The sequence below is a fragment of the Haliaeetus leucocephalus genome, unplaced genomic scaffold (genome assembly GCF_000737465.1).
Source record: "Haliaeetus leucocephalus isolate CR32 unplaced genomic scaffold, Haliaeetus_leucocephalus-4.0 Scaffold556, whole genome shotgun sequence".
NCBI classification, from domain to species: Eukaryota; Metazoa; Chordata; class Aves; order Accipitriformes; family Accipitridae; genus Haliaeetus; species Haliaeetus leucocephalus.
This window is the reverse complement of record NW_010972992.1, coordinates 2,532,196-2,557,988: the sequence shown is the minus strand read 5'-3', so window position 1 is coordinate 2,557,988 and position 25,793 is coordinate 2,532,196. Positions and strand designations below refer to the sequence as shown.

At 53.8% G+C, this 25,793-nt stretch overlaps 1 protein-coding gene across 1 annotated transcript; it reads right to left on the bottom strand.

Moving 5' to 3' along the window:
- Positions 1 to 1,345: 1,345 nt before the first annotated feature.
- On the bottom strand, positions 1,346 to 22,974 carry VWA5B1 (von Willebrand factor A domain containing 5B1). The gene is made up of 20 exons (XM_010577511.1): positions 22,836 to 22,974; positions 22,378 to 22,539; positions 21,774 to 21,996; positions 21,444 to 21,586; positions 21,039 to 21,170; positions 20,648 to 20,772; positions 17,424 to 17,600; positions 12,974 to 13,084; positions 12,688 to 12,890; positions 11,072 to 11,186; positions 9,373 to 9,558; positions 8,904 to 9,099; positions 7,709 to 7,896; positions 5,386 to 5,572; positions 4,884 to 5,201; positions 4,170 to 4,307; positions 3,144 to 3,218; positions 2,685 to 2,754; positions 2,337 to 2,460; positions 1,346 to 2,107 (listed from the first exon to the last, which is right to left on the bottom strand). Exons 1-20 carry the CDS (start codon positions 22,972 to 22,974, stop codon positions 1,346 to 1,348), a joined length of 3,774 nt encoding a protein of 1,257 aa, XP_010575813.1.
- Between the last annotated feature and the right edge of the window lie 2,819 nt (positions 22,975 to 25,793).

The window sequence follows — 25,793 nt, the reverse complement described above, 5'->3', positions numbered from 1 at the left end:
TGAATTACGGCGGATAACAAAGCTCCCAGAAATCGCCTGGGTATCGCTGGCCTGTGCTGGAGCCAGTGGAGGGATTTTGCTGCACCATGTTGAAAGCTGCCCGTCACAGTGAACAACTTGGCCGGGCTCCCGTGCAGCCGTGGTACCCACAATGGTTCTGGGGATGCAATATGTGTCCGGCCACCTCTTGGCTTTAAGCAGCACGAATGCAAGAAGCGGAGATGGGGAGAGCAATGGCTCCATGTCACTCTGAGGTTTGGGAGGGCTATTCTCCTCTCTTCCCTTCAAGAGGGTTGAGGCAAGGGCAGGTCTGGCCATGGCTCTTGGGACAGATGCTGCAGGGGTCCCAGTACAAGCCCACCAGATTGGTGGGGTTTAGAGGGTCCAGCATCCTTAAAAGAGCAAGGCTTGGAGCCGTCGGATTCCAAGGCAGGTCCCTGCCGTTCAGATCAGCACACAGGAGGCTCATGTGGAGAAGGAAGGATTCAGCATTTTGGCAGGAAATAAAATTCCTCCATTATTTTAATGCAGGGGATCTCCATTCCGTGTCAAGTGCAAGGGGCTGGTTTCCTTAGCCCGTCCCTTCCTTCAGTCCCAGGCACCCCTGCTCTGCCTGCGAAGCTCTGAAGGCACGCCGTCAGCTGCAAGGGGTCTCGCAAACTCCCTCTGGGATCACAGAGGGGCTGAGGGAGCCCAGCACCATGTGGATGTGATGGGATTCGGTCCCAGCCTCCGACTGGCCTGGCTTGTCGGCGCATCGCTGGGCTCGAGGCAAGGCAGCATCCTCCCGGCCGTGACAGCAGGATTGCTCTTCAGATGGTCAGTCCCAGCCTGGATTTCCTTTGGTTCATGAGATGAGTATGTTGTCGGACGTTCAGCTTTGGCAAAAGACATCTGAGATGGCAGAAGCCAGGCAGCAGCCTCAGGAGAGCAGCGACTCGGGGCTGGGGGACTGCAGCAGGGGCTTGGCAGCAATTTGGGGCTGGAAAGAGGCAGCCAAGCGAGGACAGGGCAAGTCAAGCAGGCATTAGGGAGACCTGCTGTGGGAACAGGGATGAGAACCAGAAGAAACCAGGATCAGAAGGAACTGCTGTAGCTGGAGGTGCTGCAGCAGTTAAAAATAAATAGCATCCTATGGTGGGCAGCTGGTAGGTACCTTCCCAGGGCAAAATACCAACCGCTGAGCACAGGATTTTGCCCGGGCTGCTTCTGTTTGCAGGGCTCGCTCTAATAAACATGCATTGTCCCTGCAGAGGAGGAATTGAGCTCCTTGGAGGTGTTTCCTTGAGGACAGGTCCCTGCTCCTGCGCCCTCAGTAAGCTGCCCAAGCCCCTCTCCATCCTCTTTACACGCTGCTTGGGTTGTAGCACAGCAGGTTGAACTCCAGGTTTTCATCCCAGTGCCGGAGCAGGACAAAGAGCTGCTGGGCTGCAGCTTTCACCGTGGCCAGGCTGTATCCCTCTGGGAAGTCCTGTTCGCTCAGCCACAGGCTGGCCTTGGCAGCCACCAGCTCCCACTCAATGAAGTAGGAAGCCGAGCTGTGCTCCAGCCAGGCCAGGGCCACCGCCGTGGCCCACAGCATCCCCTCCGGCTCCGTCTGCTGCTGCAACTCGATGTCAAAGAGCAACGCCTGGACCTCGGAGCCATCCGTCTCTGAGCCCCGGCCGCTGTCGGCTTGCCACTCGGCCGAGGCCAGCGTGCTCTCCGGGGAGGAGAAGCGGCGGATGGTGATGGCTGGCGGAGAGAGTTCCTTCTCAGCTTTCAGGGCTTTGGAGATGCTTTCCACTGCGCTGCCCGAGAAGTGGCGAAGGCGGACGGCATCCTCCGCGTGGCTGCCGGGTCCCTCCGGCACTGCACCCAGAGCGACGTCTCTGATGGTGGGACTCTTCCCGTGCCCACTGGGAACCAGGAGCTGCCGATTGGAGCTGAGGCTTTTGTGCTCCCTGGAGGGACTGGTCTTCTTGGTGCTGTAGGAGCTGGAGGGGCTGAGGGCCAGGCGGTGGCAGGCAAATGGAGATGTCCACTTCAGCTTCTCCATGGGGATGTTGACGGCATCGCAGAAGGCCGAGTTCATGAGAAAGGCACCGCAGGCCAGCTGCAGAGACACCTGCAAGGAACAGTGGGCACATAGAGAAGCTGTGAGATACCAACCGCTTCTGGGAAGTTCAGGAAAAAGGCATGCATGGATGGAGCAGCTCTCCATCTCTGAGCAGACCATCAGACATGGCCATCAGAGACAGCAAGAGGCAGGATCCAGAGGGATCCTCCTGCCGTCTGTGACCTCCTCCCTGCAGTGACTGTGCAACCCCAGCAAGACCTGGGAATGAGCTGCTTACCAGGGGAAGGTAGTCCATGTTCTCATTGTCACCCTCAGAGCTGGCTTCGCTCACTCTGCTTGGAGATTTACTCATGAATCCTTTGGCGGCTCGAACCAGCAGCCTGGTTTTATTGAGGGTTAGCCTGCAGGAGGACAAAAAGGTGGCCATCACCTCCGTGCCCCTCCTGACACCCACCCTCCCCTCCAAAAGCCATCCCTGGTCCCCAGACACTGGCATCGCACTCGGTACCGGCTCCGGACGCTAACCCTGGGGTGTCCCTTCACTCCCCCTTGCTTGTGTTTGCATCGGACCCATGGAGGTGCAAGACATCTGCTAAGGTCAGAGGAAGGTCGAGCTGGCCCATACCTAGCAGCAAAGAGGCTCTCGATGGATTTTTGGGCTTGTGCAGAGGAAGCAGACAGGCTCTGTAATGGCCCTGGGAAGAAACACAAAGCTGGGGGTAAAACGAGGTGCTACAGGAGAGTGAAAGGGAGCAGAGTCTACACGCTGGGACATGGGGTGGCTTGTTCTGCTGCTGAGTCTTTGGTAAAATCCTTCCTCTCCCCTTGCCTCATTTTTCCTACGTGGATAATGAAATTCCCACACATCTCAAAAATGAACCTGGGGGAAATCTATAGCAAAGGCCCCATCAGGCTCTGTCCTTTGCACCCCGGATGGAGTCAGGTCTGGTGCTCAGAGGCCTAATTTTAGGTCATAAGGTTTTATAAAAACCTCAAAAACTCAGCAGAAGTATTTGGTGAAGAGCCCAAATCACGGACTCGATGCACCTGCACCCTGGCAGGTACCGTCAGCTCTTTTCCCTACCTTCGGGGAGACCGCAGCGCTCCCAGCCAGAGGAGGAAGGGGTGCTGCAGGGCGACAGGCTGCTCTCCTCTGCATCTGCAATGGAGGAACCACATAAGCAACGCCGCCCAGCTGAAATCGCCATCGTGCCGGGCTGCAGCACGGCCGCTCTCCCTCTCCGCAGCATTATCAGGTTAATGAGCCTGATTGGGGGCGATTTTGATTCAGCTGCAGATCTGACAATGCCAGACAAGGTCCAGTCCAACTCATCTTCATTAGCGGAGGATTTGGTGACAAGCAAGTGTCTCGCATCCCCTTGCCTCTAATTACACCCGGTTTCATCCCTCATGTTATCTGCGTTATGGCTGCCAATTAACTTCCAAGCATTGTCAGCAGCCACTGCCTGTGATTTGGGAGTTTCAGGGGAAATTGCAGCTTCTTCCCCATTTAAGGAGATGGACTCCAGCCAGACATGTGTCTGATGAGCACCATATTCAAAGAAGAAGGCAGAAGAAAAAAAGACCAGAGAAGACGTCCCTTCATAAACCACTAAACCACTGAGATCTGTAACACCAGGAAGGAGACAAAACCCCAGGGAATCTTACTCATGCCGTAAAATCCATCGTCTCCATTCTGGCCACAAGCTGACTGGGGACGTCCAGGGGAAAAGCCACGATGCCTCCTGTTTCCCGAGCTCAGGCTCCTCTGGCTGCCTTGCTTGGATGCTGCCCCTTGGCACGAGAGAAGGGAATTGCCAGCATTAGAGAGGGACTGGCACACGAATGATGACAACAAAACTCACAGATTAATAAGCTTGGTCATCTCTGAGCATCCAGACCTAAGAGCAGACCTTTTGCCTGGCCACGGGGAAGAGGTTCTTGCCACCAAGAGCGGCAGGCATGCTGTTAGGCTCAGCCATAGCCTTGGGTACATAGGTCTGGTGTCGGGTTGAGCTGTGGCTTCACAGGGTTTGCACTGAGCGAGGTTTCTCAGGTAACACCCTCCCTCCCAGGACAACGTTTCACCCCTCCACCAGCCCCACATTACCCGTGTGGGTGTACTCGACAGCGGCGGGCAGGTAGGCGCTGGTGCTCAGGTCCACGGGCATGAACGCCGTGTACTTGCTGATGACGTTGCAGGCCTTGCTGGTGTGGACAGCGTTGACCTGGTACCGCCGCCCGGACCCTGCCATGTGAGAGACACCGGGGTTAGAGTCCATGTGCCCTGTGGGCTCCATCCACCCTTCAAGACCCAGCTCCCAGACCCACCTCCATGCTTGGGCTCCATGCCCAGCAGGGACTGTATCCCTCTAAACTCTGCCTACTGCTTCTTCTGCTCTTATTTTACATGCACAGATGCACTTCAGAGAGGAGAAGTTTGACAGGACCCAGGGACATGTGCAGCCCAGAGCAGTGATGTGTGGCTGCTGTTGGACCCTCTGAGTGTGATGCCACCTCCCAGCTCCAGGTGACTAACTCCTTAAAAATAATCACTGTCACCCAACGTGTGAAGCAGAGGAGCAGGAAGGAGCATGAGCTCAAGCACGTTAACGTGCAGTGAGGCTGAAGAAGCAGAAGAAAAGTGCAAGGCAGCTGGAAGGGGCTGTCATTTGGGAACTATGTGAGACATTCCCTAATATTTCACCACTGCCTGCCCTAGTATTAACTTGAGAGGCTGCTGAAGCTGCTGGAAAGCCCACCCCGAGGCAGGGCAGGGTCTGCCCGCAGCCAGCTTGCAGGCTGGCTGGGAGCTGCACGTTACCATGCTCGATTTCACACTCCTTCTCGGCAAGCTGCTCAAAGTCCCGGATGACCGACTTGGCTGCCAGATGGTGGAAGGTCTCGCTCCACAGGTCTGTGTCACCATCCACCTGGCTTTCCCGCTCTCGGAAGAGAGGGCAGATATCAAAGGTGATTTCCCACTGCTCGGGCTCGTTGCTCCTTAGCCCCTTCACCACCGCCTTGCAGAGGGTCCTGGGGGAGCGTGGGGAGCTGCAGGCAGCGCTGAAGTCGAAGTCCTGGGGCTCCCAGTCGGAGGAGGTCTCTGTTTCAAATGTGAAGGAAGGATGCTGGGCAGACTCTGCACAGAGGGGAGAGGCAGGTAATTAATCACATCTGTGGGAGCCGAATTCCCCCGCAGCCACCGAGAAGCCACAATTAATACTTCCTAATTTTCACATGGTGGCACAGAGTGCAATGCAATGCCACCGAAACCCCGGCACGGCCAGGTGAGGCGGGCTGTGCCTCCCTCTGTCCCCAGTTACCCAGATCTCCAGGGCTCCGGCTGTCCGACGAAGACCGCAGGCTCACGCTGGCATCGCGTGGTCCCAAGCCCCTTCCCGGAGCCACCTGCTGCAGCCCATCCGGCACTGGTGGGGAGTCGGCGTCGCGGCAGAAGGACATGCAGCTCCGGTGAAGCAGGGATGGCCGCCGGGCACCTGCGCCACGGATCTTTGTGGCAGAGACAAGTGAGCTGGCTGCGAAGGGCTGAGAGCAGAGCAAACGTTAGGGCTGGAGGTGGCTGCAGCCCATGGCACGGCCCTGCTCTGGTCCTTTTGATCCCGTCTGCTCCCTGCCCGATCCCAGCGTGAGATGCAATCGTGCAAACACGCAGCTCCCTCTCTGCTCAGCCCTGGCTGGGATCTGTGCCCAGACAGAGCGCTCCATCAGACCTGCAGGGTGTCCCCAAGGGACCCTGGCCCCAGGGGCTCCTTCCCCAGGCATGCAGAAGGTGAAATATGAGTTTCATCCCTCCAGACATTTTAATGACTTCACTTGGGAACCAAAGGAAAGAAGAGAGACAGAAAGATCAAGGACCAGTTGCTTAGTAACGAAAGGAGAGAGGCGCAGGGGATGGGCAGAAGGGAATTTTTATCTTTTCTTTTTCCTTACGAGACTGTTTCTCCACTTTCAGGAGACATGATTTCCCCCTCCAGCATCTCCAGTGCCACATCCCGCAAGGACATCCCGCTCTGCAGCTAGCAGAGACACCAAGCTCTGGCTGTTTCTATCCATGTCCCCAGGGCTGTGGAAGGTCCCCCTAAAACCAACAGTCTCTATCTTCCTAGCGCAACACCAGCAAGGGGCAGAGGTGGTAAAAAGTGGTGGATCGCAGTGATGGATGGAAAGATGCTTTCTCTGCGCAGCAGGCAAGAACGTGGCCTCCATCACCACCGAATTTTGGATGCTCTATGAAAGCACCAGCAAAAATGGGAGACAGGCAGTTCCAGGAGCTACTTACCAAGCTAGGATTGAGATATTTAAAAGCAAGCCGGTCACAGAAACCCTTGCCAGAACCTTTTCATTCAAAACCTGCTCTTTCTCCTGCCTGAGCTTTCCTCCCGGCCAGAGGAAGCCAGCCGGGAATGGAGCAAGTGCTGACCTTTCCTTCCCAGCACGGCGTGCGTGCAGAGACGAGCTGAGGACTCACGTTCACACCCCCGAAAATGTCAAGCCCTGGCAGCCAGACTGGGAGCTGGGAGAGCCGCTGGGAGCCCTGGCAGCAGGAGGGATAGCAAAACCAGGCTGCAATTAATTAAGACCAGGCTGCATGCTGTTAACCGTTTACTGCCCTCCAGAAGGGAGTTGTTTCCATCCCTGCCTTCATGCTGAGCATCCTGTGGGCAGGAGGATGCTCTGTGGACCTTCGCAATGCAGGCAAGGTCACCGGTACACCTAAAACCTAGGACTGCTCGCCCTTTGTCAAGCGATGCTGTTCACCACCCTCCCTGCTGCAGCTGAAGGGCAGAGGTCTCATTCCTCCCTATGGAGCACTGGCCCTTCTTCCCCTTCGCCCCCTCATCTAACCCCCATCCCCCCTTTACCCAGCCAATCTCTAACCCTCAGCAGAAGAGAGAAAGCCTCAGACATCCCACTCTGAGTTTCCATGGGAACAAAAGTGCTGCCGGTCCTCCCAGCCCTGCAGATGCTGATTTCAGAGCAGAGCATCCTGGTGATGCCAAGGATGGGAGAAAACTGTCCACACCCTTCCGCAGATCAGTTGAAAAGCCTTCCCAAATTTCACCTGCTATCTGCTGCAGCCAGGGGACATAACACTGTTCGGCAGATGCATCATCATACAGGTCCAGGTCTCAGCCTGACACTGCATATGGGCTGTGGTTCCAGCTAGGGCAGTGGAGAATCTGCTTCGGGACTGACTTCATTTTCCCCTGCAGGGCACAGATGTGCCACAGCCCTACGGAGAGTTTGCATCGCATGGCCAAACTCTGGGGAAATAAGAAGGAAGCAGCAGCCTGGGGATCAGATGAGCAGTAAGGTGAAGCACAGAGGAAGGGGAGAGGCATTTAGCAAAGAAAAGGTGGGCTCCCATGCGGAGGCACTGCTATGGGATATCAGGACGCAGCCTGCTCCCTGCTTGGCTTGGTTCCTACATGTTTGTGATGTGCTGCAGCACAAAGCATGGGCATGCATATCTATATCTATATCTATATCTAATCTATCTATATCATCTATATCTATATCTCAGGACTAGTGTGAACCAGGCTCTTTCCCTTACGTATCTGAGATTTTTCTGCTGCTGCACGCTGGCCTCTGCCTGCAGGCAAAGCCTCTCTGGGGGTGACATACCTGGAAATCCACCTGCCACGGCTCGGGGCTGACCTGCTGCAGGTCCTGCAGGTGGGTTTTCCGAAGGGGGTTTTTCACCAGGGCAGTGCCGGGATCGCTGGCCGTGGGCACCTTCTTGCAAGGCTCGTGATCGGCGATTTGGGTGGTGCTGTACGCTCGTCTCCTGGAGGAAGCCTTCACGTCTGTTCCTGCATGGTGGGAGAGAGGATCAGCTCCACTCCGGAGCGGGACCAGCAAGCACCATCCACCCCTGGGTCCCAGTGGGAAGTGGGCAGCCCACCCCTGAGGAGGCCATGCTCAGCCCCGCAAGGTTTTAAGCAAAGCAGCTAAACCACAAAAGGAAATAAGAGCCTTCACTCAAAACTCCTGGGGAAGTCAGGACAGCAGATTGGGGAGGTTTTGTCTGAGCAGTTTTCAGCCAGAAAAAGCCTGACTGCGCTTCCCCAAACCTCCCTGGAGAAGACAAAGGGTTTACTAATGAAATTTCATTAGCGCAGACATTTTCCTGTCAGAGCAAGAGTAAAATTTCATTTGGAAAGGCATGATTTCTCATAGCTTTTGACAAGATTGAGGGGATGAGCAGCACAGTTAATCTCTGAATATAAGGGAAGAACATCCCATGAGTAACAGAGGTCTCCTTGTTGCATGGAAATGCAACCAGCTCTGGGGTGCAACCAGCTGCTTTATGCCACATGTTGCTGACACAAGCGCCCAGCCTAACTGTGATGGTGAGGGGTGACACCCTGGGGACAGGGCTTTGGATCTGTTCCCCTCCTCTCCTGACCTCAAACTGCAAAGTCAGGCTTGCAGGGAAGCGACTGCTTTGCAGGTGCAGGGACAGTCTAGCTGGCCCACCCATTTGCTCACTCTTCTCCTCTGCACACCCAAGGGCAGCTTGGGAAGCTTGTAAATAATTATGTGGCCAAAGCTAAAGCTGCTTTGAAAATCTCCAGGGAAGCCAGTTCTCCAGGGCTTCGCTTGATTTCCTGACATGTTTGGATAAAACATCCAAACCAAATAGACTCGCTCAAACCTCAGGAGATCTGTCATCCCTCCTGCAAACCCCTCCGGCTCTTTGCAGAGATACAGCCAAAGAGACTTATTTGTCAGACAAGCAAATTGGCAGAGCAGCGACAGAAGCTTGATTAGAAAGACAGGGGCATCACACCCATGCTTGTACAGAGGAAAATCTGACCGGTGTCCGTGTCCGATTCTCCCCCAGGATCTCTGCCCACCACCAGGTGATCGGGGGCACGCTCGGCAGGGCAGCAGCCCTCCGAGTCTCTGGAGTGGTTCCAGCTCTCCATGCCTGCTCCCTCCTCCTGGGAGTGAAAGAAAACAGAGCTGCCCGACTCCTGGGAACGCATCATGCTGTAACGCCGCCTCTTGTCCTGGGAGAAAGCAGAGAGAGGGAATAGGTCCTACCGCAGCGTCCACCAGCCACCTCCCAGCCGAGAAGAACCACTGCTTGTGCACCAGCGGCCTTATCCACTGAGCTCTTATTTCTCCCTGATGTTTCACCCACCATTTCCCTTGAGGACAGAGCAAGAAGGCAAGAGACACCTCCTGACCATGCACAAATTGCTGAGATGCCCTCTTGTGCATGTGCACACCAACACTCCTGCTCCCGGGTGGCCCCATGAGCCAGCGCAGCCTGGACTCACAGATCTGGGGTTAGAGACGTAGGGTGAAGTGTCACAGATGATGCCGTAGCTGACCAGGCGGTCACCAGGGAAGAGGCAACTGGTGCTGATAGGGGAAACCAAGACCTCGGTGCTCTCAGGAAAGACCCACTCCACAGTCACGTCACTCAGGACCGGTGCCATTGCCTTCTTCAGTGACTTGATCATCTGAGGCAGAAAGCAAAGGAGAGCAGTAATACAGCAACCGGACGTTGTGCATGCTGTGGTGCACTTGTCGTGTGTTGCAGGGAAGGGGAAAAATTCCCCAAACAAATCCATTGGCTGATTCCTACCCTCTCCTGACCTTAGATGGGAGCCTGCTCCCTCTTAGACTGCTCTGACACCCATCCCAGCACCCCCAGCCCCTTGGCACGGTTATACCAAGCGCAGCAGAGCAAATACTGATAAAGCACAGGGCTGATCTCACACCATGTGTTGCCAGCTCAGAGCAAGGTGGGAGCTTGTGGCCAAAGGTATCTTTCTCTGGTGTGAGGCAGCATCCCCTGCTCCCCCCCAGCCCCCAGGAAAAGCTGTTGACCTTCACTTGTCCGAGCCCCAAGCCCCGACACTCACGCACCAACTGACAGCACTGCTATTTTTGGTACAGGTCCTTGCTGGCACAAGCCACTGCTGGAGATCAGCAATGCTCTGCCAATTACACATGTGGAGAAGACCAATATCCGTGAATATCTTGTGGACAAACCTACCAGGGAGCCACCTACAAGAGCTTCCCTGCACACCAGGGCAAGCAAACACCAGATTTAGATGCAGAACAGCTCAAATGTTCTCTATTGTTCACTGCTTTTTCACAGGCTCAGGAAGACACACCAGGCTGTGTTTTATAAGGCCATTAATTGATGCCTCAGACTGCTGAAGGCACCAAGCTGCACAGCCCGCAAAGCTCTTTATTAATAGCTCTCTAAAAAAAAAACCCAACCCTCCCTTCACTGTCTTTGCTTTTAATTTACATCAGAAATGCTGATGCCGTTCTGTCTTAGAGAGGTTTTTGTGTGCTCCAGGTTCCTGCAGAGGGGTGGACTGCTGAACTCCTTCTTTTGAGATCAAGAACATGGGAGCCAGCTTTTCAGAGATATTTAGGAGCTAAAGACCCAATTCTCTCTGGGTTTAGTCATCCAGCGGATGACCGTGCTTTCACCAGGAGACAGAGCCATTCTTACGGTGTATTTGAGGCCCATCGGTTTACTCGATCTTCATGGGGAGAGTGGAAATGAAGAAGCTTCCCCCTTTGCTTTAAAGTTGGCTTAATAGGCAAAGCTATCACAGTGTATTCCTCTCCCTCAAACCCTGGGTACTTCTCGCCTGAGCAACGCCGGGGCTGAGCCTGACTTCAAAACTAATTGGCTGCTTTGATGCCAGTTCCTCTGCCCTCGCTGGTGTCTGAGGCAGCAGCTACCTTTGAAGCCAAAGCTGCTGTATCGCGGCTATCGCTTCTCCCCATCCCCATGCAGAGGGTAAACACACCCTCCCACTCCCTCTGACAGCCGGAGATGAAGATGCTCTTTCATCCCCTCCCGCTCGCCCACCTGCTGCTGAGTGGGAGTTGGAAAGGCAGCACCAGGATGGGGAATAAGACCTGCTAGTGAGCCGTGGCCTCCCTCTCGCTGAACCGGAGCATCGTTAGAGCCTTACAAGGCAGTCTCCTGGAAGCAGGCAGCCATACCTTGGGCTGCAGCCTCTCACCCTCCGCCAGGAACTCGGCGATGCCCCTGGACACAGCAGCTAAACCCCGAACCAGTCTCCTGCAGGCGTTTGGCCCGATGCCGAAGCTGTAGCACCTGCAAAGGGACAGGGAGCGTCAGGATCCGGGGGACAAGCCATCCCACCCCCAGACCCATGCAGCACACCCACTCCCTGCAGGCAGAAGACACCTGCCCAGCTTTATCCCACTGCTATGCAGTTGTCCAGCATGTCCGGAGGAAAATAAACCAGCTCCTCTTTTAGGTGGCTGGCAGGAGGGTGGGGAACAGGCATCCCTCTCTGCTCAGCAGACCTCAATCCCTTCCCTGAAGAGCAGCTTTCAGCTGCGATGCTCAGGGGCTTCCCAGCAGGACCCCAAGCCCTTGCCTCCTCTGGAAACACAAACAAGCTGCTTTGCTGCCAGTTCAGCTCTTTTCCCTGCTGAGTGTCTGTGGTCAATAGCACTAAAGATCCAGTCATTATCTCTGCTCAAAATGAAAATAAATGTTTTCTCAAGGAAGGAGGAAGCAGCCAGGCGAGGCTTCTCCCCTGACTCCCAGCTCAATGAGTCAGGATTTGGTTTTGGCTGAAGGCTGCAAACCCAGAGCCGAGCTCGAGCCTGGGCAGGGAGGGCAGGAGTGAGCAGTGCCTGGTGGGGACGGATGCGGTAGGAAGCCAGGAGGGATGGGTATGGGTGGGATACAGCATTCGGCCAGGGCAATGGATAGCTGAGGAAGAAACCACCTTCAAACAGCAAACTGCATCTGCACAAGGGGCTTTTCTCTTAGAGGTTTTTAATCCCCAGCTGGCTGCAAATCTTAGGTCAGGCTCACACCCCTCTTAAACAAGGCTCTGATCTTCTTTTGAGACAGAGGCCACACACACAACTCGGCGGTGCGCTGGGCACTGCCTTCCAGGGTCATTCGAGACCACGCTCTAATTCTGCTTGCATTTAGCCCACCACTATGCCTCTATAAGAGTGAGGGATGGGTTGCCCTACACAGCTGGTAGGCAGTTAGACCTCCATATAGTAAAAAAACCACAGAGCAGCTTCCCTGATAAGCCCTGAAGTCTGAGGGATGGAAGAGGACTAAGGTTTTCTTATATTTTTCTTATGTTTCATGCCCCTTAAAGAGGCAGAGGAGAAACCAGACCAGCCTGTCATCAGGGCTGGGGAGCCAGGCTGGGAGCTCGATGCACAAATTAGCTGCTTTTTACATTGCTCTCTTTCAGCATATTCAATTCTGCACAGCCCCATCCTGGAAGCAGCTGGGGCCAGACCCAGATGTGCTTTAAAAAAATAGAAAAAAACAGCAAGGAAGATTGTTCGTGTGTCAATCTCTCCTAGCAGGAAGCATCAGACGAGAGCCTGTGAAGTTGTCAGCCCAATTATCCTCCTTTTGATTGTTTAAAAAGCATCTGAACTTCTGGGATCTGTTCCAAACCCTTTGAGGTTCTCCCATGGCTCAAACCAGCAATCTCTCCTGCCTCTGTCTCTGAAGTGGGGATGTCTGTGAGAAGCCGTGTTCAAGGAGAAGCACGTCCCCTACCATACCAAGCTTTCGCCCCTGCTGCGGCGAGCCCTGCTGCCCTCCATACCTGGTGGAGCAGGAGTGGTTTCGCAGCAGCTCCAGGACCTTCCCCGTGTTGCTGATGGCCCCGTTCGTCAGCAGAAAAAGCAGTCGGGGATGGCCCCTGTGGATGGGCTGCCGAATGACCCACTTCAAAGGCGATAAGATGTTGGTGCCACCCATATCGGCCCGGATCCTCTTGATGCTCTCGCAGGCAATGGCCAGGCTCTCCTGCCCAAAGCAGCGGCAGAATCATCAGCCTCCACGCCAGAGCCCTCTGAGCACCGAGGAAATGTGGCTCTCCCTTCACCCACCTCACAGTAAGTCTGACTGGCAGGAAAGAGGGTCTTGAAGGTGGATCCAAACCCAACGACGTTGAAGAGACACGCTGGCATCAGGCTCTTGAGAATGACCAACAGAGCATCCTGGGGGGCGGAAAGCAAGCAGACATCAGGCACATCGGGTCTCTCCCGGGCCGCCCCAGCTTCAGCAGTAAAAGCTCTGCTCAGACCCTACCTTGCCATCACACCTTATTCCCACCTGCATTTGGCTGCGTGCATTTGATAATAAAACAACTGCTTCTTTCACATGCACTGCACCGAGAAAGCACTGCATATTACTCTGCTCTTTCCAAAGTCCCTTAATGATATTTGGGTCCCACAGCAGTAAGGAAAATGGGGAGCCTTCAAAAAAAAAAAAAAAGAGCTGAACAAATCTTTCTGTTTGTTTTTAACTGATTAAATTTGTGCTCACAATACGGTACTGCAGCATGGAGCTAGTGGGTGAGAAGCAGAGTGTGAAATTGAGAAGTGCGACATGCAATGCATTTCAATGTCCAAACTTGCAGAAAATAAACAAACAGCTTAAAGTTACACAAAAGGAAAGAAAAGCCTCCCCCATCCCCAATTCTCTTGTATTCATAGCTGGCATCAATTAAAATAACTGGGAGAGACAGTTTTAAGCTATTTTCTTTACCAGAGGTGGTTATCTAACTTGCCTATTCCTGGTCTTTACATAAGGGAAGAGCAATTTAAATTGTCTCGGACTTGTGAGGCCGTGGACAACTCCAGGACGGAGCTTGTGTTAGCAGCAACGGGGCAAGAGCTACCCAAGTTGCTCCTGAGCTTGCAGGGGCAGCAGGAGCAATTAGCGTGGCAGGAGAGGGAGGCCAATTTCAAGCATAGTGCTGACAGTGTTCAGGAGCGGCTTGGTTCTTTCGGTTTATATGCTGATAAAGGCAGACTCCTGCCAGTCTGCCTAGGGCAGCAGAAACCCTAGAGCCAGCCCCAAGGGAAAAGCTGCCAAGGTCAAATGAGGAAGAGCAGCCTTCTTGCTTTGTCATATGCAGTGGCAAAGACCGAGTAACCACAGAGGGTGGGTGCTGGAGCTGCACGCAGAGAAAACCCCTGCCTGGGAACGGCCGCAGGGAGATGGGTGGCAGGTCAGTCCAGTTCCTGACCCCTGTAAGACTCAGCAGCGAGGCAGAGCCAGAGCACTGCAAATCAGCAAAATAATGTACGAGAACAAGGCTGCCCTTTAACAGGCTCTAGAGTACTTTAAACCAAGCTGTTATCTCAAACCTACGAGAATATATTTATACTTCTGCTTCCCAGATGGCTCCTGGGATGCCGGCTCTTCCAAATCTCAACGCTGACATCCCATCTTGGAACTAATTACAAGGAAAAAAAACCCCAAATTTCCAAATATTTCTGTTAAAGCACTTCCCAAAGTGGGCAACCGATGCTTGCTTTCTGTTTCAGCAAGCAGAAAGATTTATTGCTTCTTGTGGTAAATATTGATCTTGATCCTGTTGCACTCAATATCTGTACGGCAAGTCAATAAGAAGAGATGTTTGCCTCCAGAGAAGTTATTAGCCTAGTTTTGCCAGTGAGCCCACCCGACACAGGCACCGTCACAGGCCTGGCTCTTCTCCCCGGCTGCAACAAGCCGGGAAAGGAACCAGCTGCAGGGAATTTAAACCTCTGAACTTTCCACCCCAGCCACTTTGGCCGAGTGCCCTCCTGCTCAGCAGCGAACCGCGTCCTCCCGGCTGCACGCAGCCAGCCCGCGCCGGACCATCCCCTCCCCGTTTGCATCGCTGCCAGCACCACCGCCCAGCAGCTCAGCTTTCCTCACTGCGCACGTCCAAGCCCTGCCACGCCGCTCACCCAGCAAGCCGAGGACGATGCAAATGCCTCCATCAAGCGTAACCCACCCAAACCCACTAAGAACAGCCCCTGCCACGAGGTCCCTGATATTTGCAAGTCATAAACAAGGATGGGGGACTCAAAAGAGAGACAGTGGTTTTCTCCCTTGAGGTATCTCCTCCAAAATCTCCGATATCTCCCCCGAATTATTTTTCCAGAAGGGGAACAGCCTTTTTCCTGTTTTTACAGCCCACCTGCAGATGGGAGTCCCAGTTCAGGACCTCTTGGGCAACATCTCTGTCCCTGCAGGGTCCCCATTCCCATAGGATGAACCAGCCTCCACTGAGGCTGCAGAGACTGCGGTACCTAAATCTGCCCACGCTGTGAGTCGGAAAGCAAAAATCCGGCCTGGGGCAGAGATGCCTCCTGATTCCCAGGCTCCAAAACGTGCTGAGGGAAGGGGGTACAACCTCAGGGATATCCTGGCCCCTTTGGTGGATGCAGGGTGAGGGGACAGCCTCCCTGTCCCACGGGACCTGTTGCAGCCATCCATGAGCTCCCCGGCATCCCAATCCTTGTTGCCGGAGGTGGCTGTCCTCCAGCAGTTCCCATGGAAACTGGAGACAGATGGGTAAGGAGATGGGCTAAAAGATGGACAAGCTTGAGAAGTGGGCCACTGTGAACCTCATGAGGTTCCACAAGGCCAAGTGCAAGGTCCTGCACCTGGGTCGGGGCAACCCCCAGTATCAACGCAGGCTGGGGGATGAAGGGATGGAGAGCAGCCCTGCAGAGAAGGACTCGGAGGTACCAGCGGATGAAAAGCTGGAAATGAGCCAGCAATGTGCGCTCACAGCCCAAAAAGCCAACCGTATCCTGGGCTGCATCCAGAGCAGAGCAGCCAGCAAGTCGAGGGAGGGGATGCTCCCCCTCTACTCCACTCTGGTGAGACCCGCCTGGAGTCCTGCGTCCAGCTCCGGGGTCCTCAGCACAGGAGAGACAGGGATCTGTTGGAGCGGGTCCAGAGGAGGGACACAAAAATGATCAGAGGGATGGAACGTCTCTGCTGTGGGGAAAGGCTGAGAGAGTTGGGGTTGTTCAGCCTGGAGGAGAGAAGGCTCCGGGGAGACCTTCTTGCAGCCTTTCAGTACTTAAAGGGGCCTTATAAGAAAGACAGGGACAGACATTTTAGCAGGACCTGTTGCAATAGGACAAGGGGTAATGGTTTTAAACTAAAAGAGTGCAGATTTAGACCAGATATAAGGAAGAAATTTTTTACAATGAGGGTGGTGAAACCCTGGCGCAGGTTGCCCAGAGAGGTGGTCGATGCCCCATCCCTGGAAACATTCAAGGTCAGGTTGGACGAGGCTCTGAGCAACCTGATCTAGTTGAAGATGTCCCTGCTCCCTGCAGGGGGTTGGACTAGATGACCTTTAAAGGTGCCTTCCAACCCAAACTATGCTATGATGCTCCTCGCTGCTCGCCCTGGGCGGCGAGTCCTGCAGAAGGGGGTGCAGCCATACCCAGGGGAGCGTTTGGGTCCAAATCTGGTGGCACTTGTGTTAGAAAAGGGTGTGAGCAGGACACCTGGGGACACACCAGCTCGGTGAATCTCTCAGACATCCAAATGCAACCAAACCCCTCAGATGAAGCCTGCCTCTGCAATTCCCTCACTGTCCTCAACAAAGATGCATGGGGCAGTGCAGACCCATGCCCTGCTTGAGAGGATGCGATTTTCATCAGGCTATTGGGGCTTACCTGGCCCCAAAAATCAAGACAGAAACTTTCCAAAAGAGCTTTTGCCAGAGACTACAGCTTCTCACCGCAACCTGCCAGCTGGCAGGCATCGGACACCAACCTGGCCTCCAAAGCACGTTAGGCAGGGATAATGGTAATTAAATAGTTACCAGAGTGATTTTCCCTTTGATGGACAGAGTGGTCCCCAGCAGGCGCAGGGCAGGAACCTCTCCAGATCCTTCAGGCAGTGGCACAAAGCCAAGCCTGGCTCTCATGGGCCAACCTGTAGCTGGGTAAGAGGCATACCTGACCGGGAACCTCAGACCTATGAAATATCATGACAAGGCTCTTCTACGGCCCCTTTTTTATCCAGCGGTCTCAGCACACTGCCCATAATCCTCCAGCAGACTGCTGGTGTTCATTTGTCTTTGAAAAAGGGATCCATCGTGTTCAAATGACTTCTGCGGGTGCACAGAGGTACCCGTCAGCAAAATGTCATGGTCAGCATGTCAGCACATCGCCCTGAAGCTTCCCTTGGAGCTCCCTGGAAGTTTCCCCCCTAGGCAGCGATTGCCCCAAGCCCTCCTGGAGACAAGGAGAACTGGAGAAGGGATGCACGAGACATGCACACCAGCAAGAGGGGGAAAGAAAACATCTTTGCATTTGATGTGCTGATAGGAAGAAGAGGGAGAGGAACAGAACCAGGCAGAGTCAGCTTCGCTGCAGGTACCTAACAAGCCACACAGTTGAGATGACTAAAGCTACAGCATATAATTACCCCCCATCCCCTCATAATGAACACTCATCAGCGCTCAGCAACCCCCACCGCTCTCTAATATTCATCCCTCATTGGCACGCAGGCACCTTCCCTCCTGCGTGGTACCTTGACGCGGTTGATATTCACGCCGCTCATGCTTCTGCTGCGGTCTATGAGGAAGATAAACTCTCCTTGGGCTTTCTGGAGGTCTGGCTGGACGGTCCTCAAGTCAGGGCAGAAGTTGAGCATGACGACGGGGTGGTGGGGGATGTCCTTGTTCAGTCGCTTCCTGATGATTTCCGTCTGCAAGAAAGAAGGAGAGAGCTCGAGAGGTTGATTTTTCTGCCCCCTTTTCACTTCGAGGGGAATCAGAGCAGGGCTGCGTGCCCGAAGATGTAAGTGCGTGGCCTTTTGTGCGCAGGGATCGGCTAGTTCTGGCCTCAGTGGTGACAACACCTGAGCTCAGGCTGTGCCACAGGTTGTTCTGTCCGTATCCCCTGCAGAGCTGCTCTGCGGGTGAATGGGATTCCTGCTTCCTCCCAGCCATGGTCACACTTTGCCTGGGGGACAAACACTGGCAAAAAGCCTAAATCAGGGACCCCAGCACACATGCAGCGGCTGCATGCTCATATGAGAGCCTGGAGAAGAAATTAAAAGATCTAGCCCTACACAGCACCTTGCAAACCTGATTCTCCAAACATTTCATTAGATCCCTCCTGAAAACCTGGTTCATTAGCACAGTTTAGTATCCCACCAAGGCACACTGGAGTTTTTGTCCATGGTCACTCAATAATGAAGTGCGAGATACAGCCCTCAGCACACTGTATTCACCACTTCGATTCATTCCTGCCACCTCTGGTTTGCTGTTTTTTCTGCCCATGTCTTTTATCATTTTTCTTTGTACAGATTGAAACGCTTTGCAAAGCCGAACCGGTCACTCAGGACATCGTTCGATAGGAACCCGCATGATATATGTCTCTGTACTGCACATAGCTCTAATGGCTCTCTGCATTTTCCCCTCATTCCATTTCAAGTACCAATCTTCATTAAAAATGTGATAAAATTAAACTGGAAAAAACCTCTTGCGATGGGTTTATAATCTGCTGTCATGTGTGTATAAAGCAGTCCCGGGTTCACGGTCTCAGCTGCAGTGAATCAGCGCATCGCTGCTTTCGAGGGAGCTCTGGGACCTCACATCAGCACGGCCCGTGGCCTTTCATCCCTGGTTTCTGCAGTGCGGAAACATGCTCCACAATAAGCGGCTTGGTCCTCAGGGGCTTTGTTTGCCTTTTTTTTCCTCTTTCAAAGGCTGCCATTTCTTGCTGGTTTCACCAGAAGTAAACCAGACCCCAAATAACCAGGCTTGTTTTCTCCAGCCGTGAGTCATATTCCTAGATCTACAAGCTAACGACCAACCTTGATTTTACATAACTCACTAAACTCAAGAGTCCCTGTAGATCAACACGTACACACGAGCTTCACTTTCAGCTGCGCTGCCTGAGTGCTGCTTCTCTGACCCCTGTGAAAAGACAGTTCCCATTCACAGGAACAAGTGCCTCACTGTCACCCCAACTCTTGCTCGTCCTCCTGCATCTCACTCTCACGCTTTGGATTATAAATTAATCAGTCACTGCGATATCAAAGGGCTTTTTCCATCCCCATTTTCCTCCAGCCATATGCCATTATTTTGTTTAACATCTTTCCCAGCACAGATGTTTATCAAATTTCACACTACAGGGATCCTTGCTGCCTCTCTGTCCAAGGACCGAATCATGGCCCCAGACCTACCCACAGCACTCCCTGGGATGCTCTTGGGGACCCAAGACATAAAATCCCTGCGTCATCGGGATGAGCCCATAACCTTGATTTCCCACTGACTTCAGAGCGAATTTTACAGGCAAGCCTTCAGTAAACAGCCTCAAAGCTGCTGCTGCAGGTCAGCCAGAAAAGCAAGCATCTCATTTGCGCCGTCTCTTCTCCCCACCTCCCCTCCATTCCCCTTCACCCATTACCCAATTACAGTAAACTAATCAGATCTTGTCGACCGAGAGTTGATTCCAGTGTGCATTCGTCCTCACCACCCTGCTAGCAGACAAGCATCCAAGGCTTTTGCATAACAAACCGAGGGAGGAGAATTAATTATCATTTACTGCTGAAATTTCTGGGCTAATTTAATTTCAGCCGAGAGGTGCCCAGTGTCATGCTCTGAGCAGCAGCAATTCTAGCCCATCATCTACCCCAGATATTCAGGGCATTTTCTCTGCTTTTTGCCCTTCTCCATGCAGTTGCTTCCCAGTCCTCCCGGGGCAAAGAGGTGGGTTTCCTGCAGGGAAACAGCTCCGGAATGATCCCCCCTAGATAATTTGACATGCTAAAGACATAGAAATAATTAGAGAGCCATCTGAGCCGTAGCGTGGGAGTTTCATTTCGTTCCACCTGCCGCACGCTGAACACAATTAGAGGAGATGCCTGCCGTACGAGCAAGTGCAGTCCTGATCCCTGCATCGCGCTGCAAGAGAAAGCGAAGGGCAAAAGGAATGAGAAGAGGTTTGATGTGTCTCCGGTGAAAGGAGAAGTCATGGCAGCACAGGGAGGCACCTCTGCAGCAGGTTTGGGACATCTGCCAAGCGGGGGCCCAGGCTCAGACACATGGAGAATGAGTTTAAGGGGAAATGAGCATCCCCGCAGGGAGCTGACTGTAAGCCGGGGGCAGTGGTTACACAAGTGCGATGTGTGCCTCAGGTGAAGACACCCACCCTGGAAATTCAGAGGGCTCTGACCAGTCCACTCCACTGATCTCAGACACACTGATGTGGCAGCTCAGAAGCGCTAGGCTGTCACTCATTGCTTCAGAATTACTGAAAGATGAGGCACAAATCCCAGAGCAGATATTTTTCTATTTGCTGATCAGCAGAACAAAGAGAAGTTTCTCCTACCTTGTCTTTAGTTCAGCTCATTATTCCAAGCAAAATCACTTATTTCTCTCTGACAGCTATCCAGAAATGGTAAACATTTACTAAGCAATTAAAAGAATATTTTATTCTATGTCATTGCAATAATTATAATACCCTTAGTGCTATAACAATGTACCTATCTAATTATGCTATGCTAGACTAGTACTAATTATACACACAATAACCATCTCAGAGCTTCTTCCTCAGTCGGTTTATCAGAACCACCGCAGAATTTTCCCCTCTTCCTCCACATAAGCCCCTCTCCAAGGGAGGATGCTGCAGAGCTTATTGGGCCAGTGTAATATCTGGTACTGCAAGCAAGCAAGCAATCATTTACTTGCACAGCTCCAGTCCCAAGGAAAGCCTCAGCTAACGCCTGCAGCTTTCGGTTCTCACCTTTTTCTCAGCACTGGGGTCTTTCTTAGTGCCTTTAATGAAATCATTCTTCCCCTTCAGGTGTCGTTCATACTCTGCAGGTGTCATATCACCTTCTTCCATTAAGACATGAGGCATGTGGGGCTCTGGAAATGCAGAGAATCGAGTGAAGAACAGCCTTAGCTAAACTTCAGGTTTGGCAGAGCTGCAGGCACCCTTGGCTGTGAAACAAGAGCAATATCTCTGAGCTTGGGCAGCATGGACAACCTTGAGAGGGTCCGGGATTATCTCCTAGGAAGCCTAACCCCTGACAATATTTGCAAAACCAGAGCTAATCTGGCTGTCTCCAGCACTATGGAGGAGGATCCCAGGAAGGGGCAAGACCAGCAAAGAGGAAGCAGAGCCCACATACCACTTGGATGGATCAGGATCTCCACGGGTCTGTCGAAGGTGTGTTTATTGGCCAGTGTGATCACAATGCTCTTGGCGGAGCGAGCGGAGGGGTCGGCGTCTGCTCGGATCTCGTGCGTAGGGCTCTCGACACCTGCCCATGTAAACCGAGGTGCGGTTAGGGAACTGAGGACAGGGAAGACGAGGGAGAGGAGACAGCAAGGGAAGCTGGCAGAGGACAGGAACCAAGTGGACTACACGATGCCTCTGCCATATCAACCCCCCCATGTTAATGCCAGCACTGTACTGGTAAATCCACCCCGGCACAGTTAACTTGCCAAAACAGACCCCACATTCAGGAGGCAGAGAAGGAAGAAGAGCATGGATGTTGCCTTGAGGTGGTGATAAATCAGCCTGGCACTCCTACCTGCCAGCAAGCACGGCCCCCGGATCTCCAGATGGAAGCTGAACTCGTACTCAAAGGGGTTGATGGCCTCGCTCTCCAGCAGCTGAGCCAGGCAGAACCTGCTCCCTTGCTCCAGACTCCCCGATCCACAGTAGTGCTTGTCCCTGTCAGTGAGGTGAACCCCAATCAACATTGTGCATGTGTTCTATCCCCTAAGGAACTGCAGATCTGCTGGAGGTAAAGCCTGCAGCAGCTCTCCAGCCTCCCACAGCAACAGCAGGCTTCTGCTCTGCCAGTCCTGCATCCCCCCAGATCAGTCCCAGCCAGAGCCCATCCTGTGGTTGTTCATACGTTCGGAGCTGGTGGCTGGAAAGGCTGTTGGCATTCTCCAGGCTGGGCTGGGGGACCCTGGGGACACACACAGCTGGCAGAAGGACCCTCACGGCTCCACTGGGCAGTGTCTGCAGCTCAGAAGAGGTGCTGATGAAGATGGAAACACTTTCCAGGGGAGGAATCATGCCCAGGTTAGCCACAAAAACAATCCTCTCCAAGTCCTCATCCATCATGATCCTTCCTGCATAGAGAGAGGACCACACCAGGGAGACACAGTGTCACAACCGTGGAAAATACTTCTCCCCAGGCCTCCCACGACCACCCCAGCCCTCCATCAAATACCCAAACCAGCCCTCGCTGCACACATCAGCATTTCTCTAAAAAGGCCGAGCCCCAGTCCTCTACACTACTCCTTCATCTGTCCAGAGGCAACAATGCTTTCCAAAACAGATGAGACTGCCACTTTTGGCAGATGCTGCAGGGACACAAGCACCACAACCCAAGGCTCAACTTTTCAAAAGGAGCCCCCTTGATGCCATGGCATATGACAGCCACCACCTCCCCATTCCTCTTCCCCTGCTTTTCTTCCCCACGTTCACTAAACCGCCCCCAAACCCCTCACCGCTTCCGTCACGAGCTCTTCCATCAGGGAGGCTGCAGCTGTCGAAATACGTGTCATCTATCTTGGCTTTGTCTTTGATCTGCACCGTCACGGCACGCCGGGACACGGCCGCCTCAAACCCAACGACGGTGGTGCACTCATCCAAGGGGTAGACAAAGAGACCTGCCAGCCAGAAGGTTTTTTAGCAACACCAAGCACTTGCCCAGACCCACCAGCCAGGACCGCAGCAGGGCAGCTCCCTCTTGGCACTTCCCTGCATGATCCTGGGATTTTTCACACTTAAAAAATTGTAGCCTTGGACCATGAAGGGTACAACTGAGAACACAATACACTTGGTTACTCTTCCCGCAAGCATCAAAAGGTTTAAGGCACACACAGAAACCCAGCGCTGTGATATCCCTGGCTCTAATGCTCCCGCAGTAGCTCTTGCACTGGGAGCTTCACCCCTTGAAACTTGCCTTCAAAAGCCTGGGCTTCTGAGTTGCGGTAGGTGAGCAAGGCTGTCATCCCGAAAGCATAGCCACTGACACATGATGTCACCTCTGACGCAGTGAGGGGGACTGGGGAGCAGGTCGTCCGGTTAATCAGCCCTGGCATCTTCCCGGGGCTTTGTCCGTGATGGTGGGGTCACCCGCAGCGAGCTGGAGAGAGCTGGAAGGGTGAGAATGAATGAGGAGCCCCGAGTGCCCAAAACACTTGTGTGCCCCTGCCACCTCATTTTGGGTTCTGCAGCCCTGAGGACAGAAAGGCAACTGACCCAGGATGGGATGTGACCTGGGTTTGACAGCTCCACTGGTTCAGATAGGGATGGAGACAAGACCCTGGTGGGAAGATGCAAGGCAAACACTTGCCCCAAATCCCTGCCGGCACAAGGGAGGAGGTTCAGATTAAACCTGCCTGGCGGGGGACAAGCAGCCCCAGATATCGACATGGCCGTGGTGGATCACGCGTCTCACCAGCTCCCGCACCCACCTACTCCTTGAATCTGGGCAGAACGGGTTAACCTTTTTTTTTTGGCCCCCCTGCTTCTCATTATTCTCCAAACTGACAAGCTTCTCTAGGATAAGACCATGATCCTGAGAGTTTTCCTTTAGCCTGTGGGAAGGAAAAGCAGGCAAGCAGAGCCAGGCATCCTCCTTGCCCTCCCACGCCCTTGCCCATCCTCAGGGGGAGGTGGCATGGCTCTGCTGCCTCCCATCTCCAGATCCTTTCTGCAAAGGCTGACTCATCCCTCCGCTTCGCTTAGGGGAGACATTCAGATGCAAAGTGGCTACTTCTGCCAATTACATTTCAACCCTTTTCCCCAGCAGGTTTTCCTCTGTTCCAGCTCATCTCCCCCAAGACGGAGGGTTTCAAAGGAGACCTTTCAGGTAGCTCTCGGGCCACATCCAGCTCCCCTAGGGCATCGGGAGAAGTTGCTAGGCAGCAGTTCTCCCTGGCTGGTTCTGCAATGCTTTATGCAATGATTTACAAGGCCCAGGAGGAGCCAGCAGCAGTGAAATACATCGGTTTCTCATTTCCTAGCAGTCCTGCGTTATTAAAACCACCTTTATATGCAAATACCATAGAAGACGCGAACGGCAGACATCAAGGCCACGAGCTCGCTGAGCACTCGGGCAGGAAAACAGCATTGAGAGAGGAAAATGGGAGAGCAAGCAGGGCTGGCTGGGATGGGGGAGAGCAGCCAGGGCACCCGAGCAAATAAAACAGCAGTGGAGAAGGTGATGGAGAGCAGTAAGCTCAAGGCACACTCCCAAATCCCAGCCAACAACCTCGGCTGTTCCCGATTAAATTCTCCTCTCCTTCCACCACAAAGGCTGCTCGCGCCAGGAGCTGCCCACGGAGGTCGGGGGATGCAGCCGTGCGCGGTCAGGAGTTGCAGGAGCATGTCCAGCTCTGCTGCTCCAGCACGGGAGTCCTCCATGAGCTCAGGGTAGGCCACCATACCCCGAGATGCTCCAAGCCATGCTAACAGGGCTTGTAAAGTCAGAAGCTGGCAAGAGTTCACCTGCTACAGGGAGAGATAATGAAGGTCCTCCTGCTGCTGAGATGTGGCAGAGGCCATCAAGATATCGGGAAGTGATTAAATACCTAGGCGGGGGAAGAAGGAGGGGGTATTATTTTGCCTTGGGGAAGAAAGCAAGCAAGAAATAACATGGGGAAAATGCTAGGCACAATGGGAATTCATTACAGGGTTGCCAGAGAGGTGAACTCAGGCTCCAGGAGCGTGGCTTCAGCCTGGCAGCTCTCTTCGCTGCAGAGACTTACAGCAGAGCCATGGTTGAGATCCAAGTCCTTCACTTCTCCTGCACCCACAGGAGACTGAGGACATGCCTCCCATGGGAGCTGCTCTGCCAGCGGGGATTTCTGCATCACCCAGGCCAGCACAAGTGTTAAGGGGCCCTTGGTGGGATGCAGAGCCCCGTGCCATGTCCTGTACAAAGCAAGCCAGGAGAGTTGCACCCATCCTGCAGCTCCGGCGTGGCTCAGAAGAGCCCTGCACCAGCCCTGCCTGCTATGCCAACTGCAAAAACCATCCCACAAGGACAGAGGGCTCAGAGGGCTCTTCCTGGCTGCTTCCCCCACGAAAGCCCTTTGGATGGGGCTGGGAGACAGCAGGCTCCTGCCAACACAGCCCAGGGGCTGCTCCGCACAGATCGTGTCACCAACGCCATCAAGTGACTGCAGCATGGAAAGGGGAGAGCGGGGAGGCTGGTGTGGGGGAAAGCAGTAGGAGAGCTGGCATTTCTCTCCTCTGCCCTGCCAGAAGCCCACCACTGGTCCCCCCCGGCTGCTCCCCATCTTGCCTTTGCTGCTCCAGGACCTGCGCTCTATCTCCATCCAGGTCGTGGGGCTGGACCCTCAGGATGGGAGCTGGCAGGATCCCACATCCCAAAAATTACCCCCAGCATCATTGCCATACAGGGCATCCCTGCATCCAGCATGTCCCCTCACTGCCACGAAACGTGCCCTGCCTCCTGCACACAGCAAGCGTGGGGCCAACCCACAGACCCAGGCAGATGCCTCCCGACCCACGGCCTCACGCTGTGTTTGGCATCCTGGGAGAAGGGGAAACCATTGGCAAATACCTTCAGCCAGCTTGCTGCATCACCTAAAATACCCCACACCCATAATCCCATCAGCCAGGGAGCAGCTCAGAGCTGGGGACAGAAATCATCCCTTGGCCAGCCACACACAGGACCTGGCACACCAGGATGCTACCGTATTTTCCTTTTTTTTTTTTCCCCCCCTTGCTTTGTAAATGTTCTTTCCTTGACAGTCTGCTCCTCTTCATGGCCACGGAGGAGGGAGCGATGCTGGTAATGTGCTCGCCCCACTCCAGGTTATACCCCTGGCCAATTTCTGTGCACGATTTACAAGCAAGGCACTGATGCTGCACTGACGTCTGCGGACGG

Excerpts from the sequence above, each read along its gene's own strand:
- VWA5B1 (XM_010577511.1), bottom strand. The coding sequence starts at position 22,974 with ATGCCAGGGCTGATTAACCGGACGACCTGCTCCCCAGTCCCCCTCACT. Across the intron at positions 11,187-12,687 it reads AACCACTCCTGCTCCACCAG|GTGCTACAGCTTCGGCATCG; the intron begins GTATGGAGGGCA and ends GTCCCTTTGCAG. Across the intron at positions 9,559-11,071 it reads GTGAGAGGCTGCAGCCCAAG|ATGATCAAGTCACTGAAGAA; the intron begins GTATGGCTGCCT and ends TTTCTGCCTCAG.